Source organism: Anguilla rostrata, chromosome 18 (genome assembly GCF_018555375.3).
Source record: "Anguilla rostrata isolate EN2019 chromosome 18, ASM1855537v3, whole genome shotgun sequence".
Taxonomy (NCBI): domain Eukaryota; kingdom Metazoa; phylum Chordata; class Actinopteri; order Anguilliformes; family Anguillidae; genus Anguilla; species Anguilla rostrata.
The window spans coordinates 5,143,347-5,155,791 of record NC_057950.1 but is presented as its reverse complement, the minus strand read 5'-3'; the positions used below and the strand labels follow the sequence as shown (position 1 = coordinate 5,155,791).

General features: G+C 49.8%; 1 protein-coding gene across 5 annotated transcripts in view; it reads left to right on the top strand.

Annotated features, from left to right (window-relative positions):
* Positions 1-12,445, top strand: part of tjap1 (tight junction associated protein 1 (peripheral)) — a 72,194-nt gene extending 59,749 nt beyond the window's left edge. For all 5 annotated transcript variants that reach the window (XM_064318433.1, XM_064318432.1, XM_064318434.1 and 2 more), the window contains one exon: positions 4,581-12,445. In XM_064318433.1, the coding sequence (XP_064174503.1) occupies positions 4,581-6,110 (1,530 nt within the window). In that variant the 3' untranslated portion in view covers positions 6,111-12,445. The remainder of the gene's footprint in view (positions 1-4,580) is intronic.

Below are 12,445 nucleotides of genomic sequence, written 5' to 3'. Positions count from 1 at the left end.
GGCTCGTCTCGGGGTACCGGGTCTCCAGAGGACCGTTGCCGCGGTTTCCGTCGGCTGTCGCTCCCGGGCACGTTGACTGTTTTGCGATGTGTAATTTATCAGCGCTGTATTATCTCCGCGTCCCACTGTAATTCATTATTTCGTGCGGCGCGGCCGGCCCGATGGACCAGGCCCGCTCGTGCTCGGGGGGGGGGGCTTTTCGTGACGTCACCTCGAAAAACGACGACCCGTCAGACGCTCCGGATTGATTCATACGAAGCTCTTATTTATAGCTGTTCTCCGAAAGAGCGACCTTGCGCTCGATAAATCGCACGGACGCCTTCTCTGCCTCGTTATTACAAATGCTTCCGTATCGCGTCTGAACCTTGCGGTTAGCTGGCGTTTCCTGGAAGTTTGCGGAATTCTCTGAAGAGGGCACCGTGCTCCGAAGTGTCATTTTAGACACCCTCAAAATTGGAGGACGCGTTTTTCCTCCCCCTAATGAAATCGGAGTATTGTGCTGAGAGGTGGTGTTCCGCTCGCGCGGGCACTGGGTCAGCAGAGAAAGCCTGAAGTAGATTAAACGGACCAAAGCGAAACCATCAATAACCATGGCGACAGTTCCCTCCTGGGAACGCTACTGTGGGAGATGCGGGCTAAAAACAATCACTTAGCTTCCATTGCGATAAGCCCGGTGCCACTGACTGCAACAGTATCAAAAAATATATGACCGCGTGCAGAAAATCACCATTGGGATGGTATAAATCACAACTATATGGGTGCTTTATTATGATCAGAGACTGGCCCTTTAGTTTTTTTATTCATGGAAGAAATCTCGATTTAAATCCAGTTGTCGCATGCTGATTGTGTGGTTTTCAAACAAGCCGGCACACAGATCGTTAGTGTGAACGGCTATTTCAGCACTTGTGGTACACCTAATTTCAGCATTTCAGCAGATTTGACATGTAATTTCAGTATCTGTAGTTGTGGCACGCGTAATTTCAGTAGTTGTGGCACGTGTAGTTTCAGTATTCCAGCAGTTGTGGCACGTGTAATTTCAGTAGTTGTGGCACACGTAGTTTCAGCAGTTGTGGCACGCGTAATTTCAGTAGTTGTGGCACACGTAGTTTCAGTAGTTGTGGCACACGTAGTTTCAGTAGTTGTGGCACACGTAGTTTCAGTAGTTGTGGCACGCATAGTTTCAGTAGTTGTGGCACGTGTAATTTCAGTAGTTGTGGCACGTGTAATTTCAGTATTCCAGCAGTTGTGGCACGTGTAATTTCAGTAGTTGTGGCACGTGTAATTTCAGTAGTTGTGGCACGTGTAGTTTCAGTAGTTGTGGCACGTGTAATTTCAGTATTTCAGTAGTTGTGGCACGCGTAGTTTCAGTAGTTGTGGCACGTGTAGTTTCAGTATTTCAGTAGTTGTGGCACGCGTAATTTCAGTAGTTGTGGCACGCGTAGTTTCAGTAGTTGTGGCACGTGTAATTTCAGTATTTCAGTAGTTGTGGCACGCGTAGTTTCAGTAGTTGTGGCACGTGTAGTTTCAGTAGTTGTGGCACGTGTAATTTCAGTAGTTGTGGCACGTGTAATTTCAGTAGTTGTGGCACGTGTAATTTCAGTAGTTGTGGCACGTGTAATTTCAGTAGTTGTGGCACGTGTAATTTCAGTAGTTGTGGCACGTGTAATTTCAGTAGTTGTGGCACGTGTAATTTCAGTAGTTGTGGCACGTGTAATTTCAGTATTTCAGCACTTGTAACATGCATAATTCCGGGTTCGGCTCCGGTGTGCGGGGGCGCAGTGCGCCGGTCTCGCCGCGAGCGCAGACGGGGGGGGGGCTCGCCGGCCGCCAGCCCGCCGCTAGCCCCCCTCGGCGCTAACCAGCGGCCCTTTTGATTAAGCCATTATTTCTACAAAAGCAGCGGCGGATGAAAAGCACTCTCAGGAAAAGGCACCAATCAGGGCCGAGCCGCAGAGCGCCCAATTTCGATGTCTCTCAGCTGGCTGCCGGCCGCGGCCCTTCTCTGCGTAATGCAGGCTGGCAGAGAGGGGCACCACACACACACACTAATAAACACACTCACACACTCACACACTAATAAACACACACACACATACTGTACACACACACACTAATAAACACACACACACAAACTGTACACACACACTAATAAACACACACACATACATACGCACATACACACATACACACGCACAAACTGTACACACACACACACACTCACTCTCTCTCACACTCACACACACACACACACTCTCTTACACACACACACACACACACACACACACTCTCTCTCACACTCACCACACACACACACACACACTCCACTCAACACACACACATACACACACACACACACACACACACACACACACACACACAGCAACGCTGTAGTAGCGAGGCAGCCACGGTCAGGCTGCATTGATCTCTTCACCCTCCTGACCAGAGCAGCCACGATGTGGGCAGACAGCCGACGATCGTTACCGTTCAACACACACCTCTAATCACACACACCACTACACCGTTTTCCACCAATCATAAGCCACCGTCCGCACACAACTAAAACACACACAACAACTGTACACACAACATAATAAACACACAAGCCTCCACATACATAGCAACTAAAAACACACACATACACACGCACTCCCACCATAACCACACTCACCACACTACACATGCCCACAATAACATAAACACACTAATAAAACACACAATAAAACGCCTCCGCACAACAAAACAACATACACACACACAACAATAAACACACCTACCACGCACACACACATAACCCCACTCACACAAAAGACACTAACACACGCACATAACCGCCAGCACATACACATGCCACAACACAAATACAACGCATGACACAATTGCACCACACCACACATCACTCTCACTACCACAACTCACACACACACACACACGCAACCACACCTCTCTCACAACACTCACACTACACCACATCTCTCAACACACACATATTTCAATACACACACACACACACAACTCACTCCTCCACACCACACTCACACACTCTACACACACACACACACAACACACACCACTTCTCAAACACACATCACACCTCCACACACACAACCCACTCACTCTCTACACACACACACCCACTCTCTCTCCACACACAACACACACACACACAGCACAGCGCAGCTGTAGCTGAGCAGCGCTGCTGAGCACGCTGCATTGATCTCTTCCCCTCCTGATCCAGAGGCAGTGCAGGGGTGTGGGATCGTTACCGTGTCAACCAGCCGGCTCTGTGGAATCGCTAACTCGCTTCGCCCGTTTTCCACCAATCGATAGCCAGCCGTCCGCGTCACTCATTCACTTCAAACACCCGAGTGCCAGTTAAAGGCCCTGCAACTTCAGATGTCCTCCCTCTTCCGTTTTTCTCCTCTCTCTTTCTCTCGATCACTTCATTTCAATAGCACTCCAGTTTCGAGGGCACGTTTCTAGCCCCCCCCATCCCTACGATGGCTGTGGCCTTTTACTGGTAACAAATAAAGGCACGGGGAGTTCATCCTGACCTCGAACTGCCGCCGTTAGAGACCTTAATTTGGGCATTGCCCCCTGACAGCCGCCACGCCCCCCCCGCAATTCAGTTTGGTAACCGGATACAAGATGACATCTGTGAGTTAAATGGCTGTTATTTTACTGTCATCTGTATTACGAGGGCAAAGAATTGCCTGAGCAATGAGAAGACGGGCTGAAATTTTTTTGTAATTTTTGCTTGTATAACGGTTCCAAGTGTGTGGCCCGCAGATTTTCTTTAGTACTGTTAAAAGCATATTTAGTCATGTGATAGGGCCTGTTTTTTTTTCATTTTAATGCTCCCCTTCCTCTCCAAAAATTTGGAATGACCCATCGTATATAAGTCGGTTCTCATTGCTGCAACCTCTGCCATCGATTCGCGGAAAGGCAGGCGAGCACGTGCTCTACTCCGAAGCGCGCATTGCAAAGCGCCACTTTCTTATCGCACAGAAGCGTCCGGGTCCGGCTCACACAGACGTGAGGCGGAGGAAGACGCTTCATGTGCGCCGTAACAGGTGCAGGCCCCCAGTCCACCAGCAGGGGTCAGTCCATCGCCAGGGGTGACATGAGGTCGCTGTCAGCACTGCCGACTTAAACTCTCCCATCATTGGGCAACGTTAGAGCCAATCGGCATGTGGAAGCGCTGGCCGCAGTCGCCACCGGCACAGTCCGGATTTGATTGCAGACCATCCGGCCCGTTTGTGCGTTAGGAAGACACCCCAGTGCGTGCAGGTTTTTTCAACCTTGGCAATGAACTGTTTGTTTGAGTGCTTGAGGCCCTTGTACTTTCTGTGTACTGTGTTAATTTCTGTTTTGACATCTCAGACTCAGGTTGTTGTGACTCGCATTCTCAGCTGTGCAAAGTGGCAACGAGAATGCCAGTCACAATACCTGCGTTTCAAGGCATCGAAACAGGAACGAACACAATAGGAAGGAACACGGTGTGAGAACGCTTGGTTGGCCCCTGCTAAACACTTAGCGTTCCCCGTTGTGTGTGTGTGTGTTTTTTTGTCCTCCTCCCGTAGCTGCCCTACGAGCTGCAGGACATGGTGAACAAGCACATGAAGACCAGCCTGCCGGACCGGGGCGCCCAGGCGCAGGACCCGGACTCCCTGAGCCTGACGCCGGCGGACGTGGTGCCCACCTCCGTCATCGCCCGCGTGCTGGAGAAGCCGGAGCCGCTGGTGCTCAACTCGGCCCAGTCCAGCAGCAGCGCCGGCCGGCCCGTGGCCGAGGACGTCTTCGTGCACGTGGACATGACGGGCCCCCCCCCCGGGGGGGAGGGGGGCGGCGGCGGCGGCAGCAGCGGCAGCAGCGGCCAGGAGAACGGGGGCCAGGGTTTGGGTCTGGGTCGGCAGCTCAGCCAGGACCAGCAGCAGCAGCTGCTCCAGCAGCAGAACGGCATGTCCCGTAGCCAGACCAGCCTGGACGGGCACTCTGGGGAGGAGGGGGGAGGGGGGGGGGGCCCGGGCCCGGTCGCCCCCTCCTTCGAGAAGCTCAACCCCTACCCCACCCCGCCTCCTCCCCACCCCCTGTACCCCGGGCGCAAGGTGATCGAGTTCTCCTCCGACGACAAGGTGAAGATCCCCAAAAACAGCCCCCTGCCCAACTGCACCTACGCCACGCGGCAGGCCATCTCCCTCAGCCTGGTGCAGAACGAGGAGGAGGCGGTCGAGCGGCAGCGCACCGTGCCCAACAGCCCCGCCGTGTCCGAGGGCGGCTGGCGCTCGGGGGCCTCCTCCTCCTCCGGCGGGCACCCCCGCGGCCCCCCCCAGCCCGACGCCGCCGACCCCCTCTCCAGCCAGTCCAGCCCCTTCAGCAGCCCCCCCCAGGCCCCCAGCGCCTTCGCCAGCTCGGGCAGCTCGGAGGAGGACCTGCTGGCCAACTGGCAGCGCATGTTCGTGGAGAAGATGGCGCCCGCCTCGCAGGGGACGCTGGTCAGCCGCACCTCCTTCAGCAGCGAGACGGTCAAGGACCTGGAGGGCCGGCAGAACGGCAAGGCGGGCGGGGACCGGGACCGGGACCGGGGGCTCCACCGGGGGGCCTACTCCGACGGGGAGGAGTCGTCCCCGCAGAGCTGGACGGCCAGCCGGGGGTCCAGCCTGGACACGGACACGGGCAGCTCCGACCTGCGCGGCCGCAAGGCCCAGTACGGCGGCGACTGCTCGCAGGAGGAGAGCGAGCGGCTGCTGATGGGCCTGGACCCGCTGGACGACGGCGACAGCTGCGACACGGCCGTCACCGTGGCGACCGCCCTGGAGCAGGCCGGCCCCGCCGGCCCCGCCAGCCCGGCCAGCCGCCGGAGGGAGTTCGTGGACGGCGGGTCGGCGGGAAGCTCCGCGGAGGAACGGGACGTCCTGCCGCAGGACTTCCCCGCCATTGCGCCCAGGGCCCTGCCGGGCCTGGAGGACTTCGCCGAGAAGCCGCCGCCGCCGCCGCCCCTCGCCCAGGGCCCCGCCCGTCCCCAGAAGAGCCCCAAGAGGATGGGGGTGCACCACCTGCACCGCAAGGACAGCCTGACCCGGGCGCAGGAGCACGGCAACCTGCTGGACTGAGACCCTGGCCCCGCCCACCCCTGGCTCGACCCGCACTCCCTGTGAACCGTCAGGAGGGGGCAGTGTGACTGCGAGGCCGTCGCCGTCTCTGCAAAAAACGGCCTCGCTCTGCAGTCTTGTCCTCCACCAATGGGGCCTCGAGAGCTGGCCTCCAAAAAAAAAATCGTTTCTCACAGAATCGTGACCGGACGTTGATTGTAAAAGAGGGTGGGGGAATTTTTTTCCCTCTGCCCATTCTCCCGAACTGATCTTTTTAAGGTACAGAACCTTGTTTCAAGTGTCCTATGAGATTTAATATCCGAAGGAACTGATTTTTTTTTGTGTTTTGAAAATGCCCTTGAGAAGACCGGTGAATGGTAATGTGAGGGGGGGGTAATGTGACTGTGTTCCGGAGGGGGCGGTTGACTCTCGGGCGTGGCCGTACCTTGATGTGTTCCCCTGAGCACGCTGGGATGGAGGAACGAGGAAGAACAGCGGGGGCCACTTGAGGCGTGGTAACCTACGCTCGTCCGAACCCCAAATCCTGACTGCGCAGCGCTGAAGAGAAGCCAGGTGGTGGTGAGGGCATCTTGTTTTTCCTACATTTTCACGTGCTCATGGGCGTCACCCTTGGGGAGTTTGGTGGCACACAGCCTCTGTATACCGTATTCAACCTCTCTGTGTTCCAGAATTAGTTTGGTGGTGGGAAAAGGGGTGGTGTGAGGGGTGGTTTTGGGGGGGTGGTTGGGGTTGGAGATTGGGGGAGGGGGTGGGGGGTGAGGTGAGTGAGAAAGAGAACGACGCTCCTCACCTGGGTGGCAGGGCCTTGTGTGGGTGAGTCACCTCTCGCGTGCGGCGGCAGCAGTCGACCCTGTCGCAGTTTACAGAAGGGCCTTCTGTGGACCCTCCCGCTCACTCTCAGTGCCTGTCTCTCTCTCTCTGCGTCCGGGAGCTGGAGAAGACCTAAAAAAAACAAAAAACCATCTGTCTCCTACTCCGGAGCCTGCTGTTGTCGTACATTAACTCCTCTGAGTCTCTGAAACGCTCAGAGCTCGAATCCTGCTCACCTCACTGGACAGCAAGCAAAGCAAACGATGCCACCTGCTCCCCCATAAAAACAAAAACACAACAAACAAACAAAAAAAAAAAAACATTACCGCTGCACTTCTGGCCCTTTTAAAACAGAACACTATTTTACCCTTTTTGCTCCATCGTTTTTATTTGCATTTTTTTTATTTTTAACTATTTTGATTTTCTTTTAATGTCAAATACTCAGTTTTTTTTGTCTGTTTTCTAATTTGCTGGAGGTTTTGTTTTGTCTGTTTTCTAGAGCAACACGACTACAGATGCTTTTACCATAGTAGGTGAAAATTCCAAGGCAAACAACTGTGTCCATCACATTAAAAAAAATTTTTTTTTACAGCAGATAAAGAGAACAGTATTTTGAATCAGTCCTAAAATGAGAGCTCAAAATCAGTGTTACCGGTGTCAGCATTGCGTCCATTGTTGCATCAGCATTGCTAAATTTAAACGGGCAAAAGCGGCTTGTGTTAAAAATGACATGCAGTTTAAATCTGTAGCCACCAGGCCTGATTGGAAGTGATTTGATTATGTGTGCAGTTGTCTTTTGGCATGTCTGAACAATTGTAAGATTTTGTTTCTTTTGTTTCCTGCCAAAATGAGTCAGTACAGTGAACAACCAGAAGGGACTTAATCCTAATTTGACAAAGAAAAAGGTATTTGCCAGCGAATGCCATTCCCCAAAGTTTCTGCCTGAGTATTTAACTAAAGTATTGTGAAGAAACAGGATTATCGCCATACGTGTATGAGAAAGTGAAGTCATTCAGGAATAATTCAGTGAACAGTCCTGTTTGAGGGGTTGTTTTTTTGTTAGTTTGCTTCACCTGTCCTGTACCCAGAATGCACTGCACTGCATTCAAGATGCTGTGTCTCGTCAGGTAGAAACGCCGGCCGGGGAGACTGTGCACGTGTGAAAGCAGGACAAGGCCGTGTTTGGAATCAGTGTTTGTTATCCCACTGCAAAACCCCTCTCAAACTGAAACGAGGATACACCCCCCCCCCGGCCGTAGCTGACCGACGCTGACATTTTGAGTTTCTTGTATTTCCGAGTTTGACATTTTCATCCTTAGCGGCAGCTCCAATTAGCTGCTGTTTATTGACAGGCAGAGCGCAGGACGAGGTGTAGGCCCTGCACCCCTCCCTGTTTTGTTGTCTGTTGCCTGTGAAGACTGGGGGTTCGGCTGAGGTACGTGAGCGGTTGTCTGTCTGGTTTAACGTTGAGTCGAACGGAAAAGCCTGCCCGCTCTGTAATGGGCCCAAATGATGTGTATAAACGGCATTTCATCCTTTTGTTTTATAAATCATTTCTTTGCGGTGTCGGAAGGCGTTTACGCGCAAATAAATCCTTGTTTGGAGCTGTCGCTCGAGCGCGCGGTCGGCCCTTTGTTTTCACTGAGGCACACTTGCCTCTTAACTGTCCGTGATGAACGCGGCAAGTGAAATATTTTCCGGGTTGGTTGTCCATCAAGGACTTTGGAAGTGGGCAGTTTTTTTTCTTCTCGTTGCACCGTCAATCTTAATAACGGGTAACTGAAGAGTCAGCAGCGGTCTCGTTTGTGGGATCGTCCAGGCCAGCAGTGCTCTGCTCTGACGCGTCCTTGTCCGCCACTGTCCTGTATCGGCAGGCATTTTATTACAAGTTCAGCTCGTAAAAAAGCCTTGCGTCTGAGGAGGTGAATATGCCTGCGTATACGCTAAAAGAATGTCTTCTGGGACCAAAGTTCTGTCCACTTGTTTTTGGGTGCAGGGGACGACGGTTGCGATGCGTTGTTTTCATCTGGCGAAGTCTTTGCTTTCTTCTGGGCACGTTGAAAAGTCAAGCCAGACGAGCCCGCCTTGTTCTTTGGCTCTCAATCTTACAATCTTCTCCCAAGTCATTTTGTGGTCATTTTGTTGTCCTTAACAAATTTTTATTAACAAGGTATTCGTTTTTAAAATTAGTGCTCGATATCGTCCATTTTCCGTGACAACCAAATGTGTACACTTAGGATGTACGAATGCTTGATTTTGTTTTAGACGAAGGGCTCTCACCAGTTAGGCCCTCACTGGTTTTAGACAAAGGGCCCTCACTGGGTAGATTGTGCCCCAACCGCCCCCACCCAGTTACTGTGACACATGGGTAACCACTTCATAAGTGTTTCTTAAGTGTTCCGCTATTTTCCCCAAATGCGCCTTTTCCCTTTCGAGCATTGGCGAGCGCCGATCTAGACCGGTTCATAAAACTCATGCAACAAAAAAAAAAAAAACCGCAGGGAGTTGTGGTTCTGGTCTCGCAGTTCATCCTACACTACACGCTGGCTCAGGGGCTCATTGTTCCAGTGCGTTCTGTCGGGCATTCAGGGGGAAGGCTCTGTCTTTGGATGTAGCACTGACACAATGCAATTATCTGTTCCTTTCACATTTTAAATTGAAGCTGATTTATTGTACCGGATCAGGAATGTAATTATGACTATTGTAGCATTAATCTTGTCTTTAATATTATTTCATTTAAGTTAAGCTATATATATATATATATATATATTAGTTAGACGTAAGTTTTGTGTGTGTGTATGGGTTGATTTTTTTAATTTTTAATTTTATTTTTTTAAGTGTTCGGTTTTGATTTGATTTTTCTTTATTTCAAGCACCACTGATGGAAAGTTCTTAGCCCTATATATTCAACTTTGCTGCTTGGACGTGCTAGTGTTCTTTATCCAAGTTTATTGTCTTATTTGCAGGTGTCATTTAAGTCATTGAGTTTTTTGGTGACAATGATTAGAGTTTTGGGGACACGAGATGGATGTAATGCATTTCGGCGGCAGCAGTCTGTCTTGTGTAGTGTGCTCAACATTTATAATTGGTGTGTATTTCACTGTAATGGTTTGTCTAACCAATGTTTTTTTCTATCAGTTGTAAAATACACAAATCACATTGCCTTTTAAAGTGCAGTTTTCATGTGATGGTTTTCACGCTGTCCCACTGTCGTATCAATGTCCTGACATCTTACGTCTAAAGTTGCGTACGTCAGTCCTGGTCTTTGTCCTCAGCTGTTGCGTCACTTTTCCAAGTTTGTGGCATGCATTTACAGATTTATTTACAATGCAGTATTTGTCCTCTACCACTGGTCAGACAAGTGTTAACGAGGTGTTAATTAAACAGCGTCCATGTATTTGAATTATAACCGGTAAGGTATAAAATCCATTAAATAGCCCTTTTGAAGTGTGCTGGGATACAGATAAGAGATTTGAACCAGGGCTGATATGAACCTCTGAGACCCCCTCCCCCCCCCCTCCTCCCAGGGAAAAGGGGTGCCAAGCGCAGCATCTCCCTAAGAGCTGCCTCTCGCGTGCATGACAGGTAGAGCCGAGGCACCTGCAGCTCTCTCGTAGACGTCTGAACATATCAGTAAAGGAGAGGGAACCTGTGTTCCAGAACGCACCCGGTTAACAGCGACGCGGCTAAAGCAGGTCACACGCGCGCGCGGTATGAGTCTTCCTCTCGGCGCGTGAGTCATCCAGCGCCGTATAAACTAAAAGGCACTCCGCGCAGCTCCGCCGCAGTTGCTTTCCACTGTACTCACCGGCCTGAATAATTCAACGTTTTCTTCTGCGTGGCAGGCAGGCAGGATGTTGGGTTGAGATTATAAAAGATCTTGCTTGGCCCCTGAATGGATTTCTTTTCTTTTTTTCCCCCTTTCTTTCCCTTTTTCAGGTTTTTTAAAAGTTGTACTGGTTGAATTGAACTGAACAAAAAGGTAGTACTTCCAGCCCATAATTAATACACAGACCTATAACAACCCTTCGGAATAAATAATGCATACACTTTATTACGCTCTAAAATAAGCCTCCAAAAGCTGATTTGTCATTGTCTTATACGTGGAAATGGCCCTTTTAAATGTTTAATGCTCTTATAAGATGTTCAGATGAGTGCATTTGCAATCCCTCATGCAAAAAAGGGTGTATAAAAAATTCTGTGCTTTTGAAACGTATGTATAAATAGACCTTTACATCTGTCTCTTGCAACTTTAATGAATCTCTTTCATGAATATAATTGAACACATCGGCGCCTGACACTTGCGTCTCTAAACCAAGGTCACCTTGCCGGGTGTCTGGTATGAACAAAGTAAAAACCTGTCCAATATAAAAGCAGCCTTTATCAGCTACTCTGAAAAGGCAGTTACAGATGATACTGCCGCTCGCCCTGTCCTGATTAACTGCCGTACCGCATTTTCAAGCTACTATTTGCAGTTTAACCGTTTTTGCTATTGTTACGTGGACAAAAACTTGCGTTCCGTTTGAAGAGAAGACTGGCGTGGGCAAGAATGGTTGAAAATGTAGCTTCGTGTTCTTGAATCTCGTTCAGAACGAGAGTTCGAATCCTTACATTTCGTTTGTATTTTTGTCGTTACCCGTTATGTATTTTGGTAGCCCTGGCCACTGCCCTTCGTCGTTGAGCGCGCGCGCCACCTAACTGAAGAATAGGCCTGGAAGGTCATGAATGAGAAACCGTATCCCAGTGCGCCCCCTAAAACGTGCAATAGAACTGATTTTGAAATGATTGTATAACTGCTCCCGATGTCTTACTGCTTCATTATTCTTCCATCACAAGTGTTGTGCATTTTATGTCCCGTCTTTCCCGTTATTGTATTTTCCACGTTTCCACTAAACTTGTAAATTATTGGCAAAATGTGTCTGGATTTCCCGGAACTTTTGTGCGCTCATTAAAAAAAAAACTGCAGGTGAAATTTACAGTACATACAGTGATTGTTTCCTCACGGGACGGTTTTGTTTGTGTGAATTTTAAAGGGCACGAACACGACGACGACGCTGATATCTTTAAGTTGCAATGGGGAATGTTTTCCATTGGTACCTTACGTCTACCTTTCGTTTAAGGAGATTAAGGTAAAGATTTTTGTAGTTCCGGTACGTTCTTCTGTACTCCGGTTGCACACACTCCATGCCTGGGTTAACCGCCGCGATCTGGTGCTTCTCTCTACCTGGGGAAAATATGTACGTTTGGGTTTTTGTCGTTGTTTATTTTTGGTCCATTCACTACACTCCCAGAGCTATGTTGCAGTTCTTCCATGGCTTTTAGAATTTCCTTTGTTTTATTTCATCAGAAGCTTCCATGATTTTTTGTAGACGCACCTTGTATGATTTCGTTTCCTCACCATAAAATAAAAAATAAAAAAAGAAAACACAAAAAAAGACTGTTAAAACCTGTACTAATTTTATTTTCTGAATTTGTAAACTGAGGATGTATATTTTAAAACAAATAAAACTATTTTAAACTTAAAA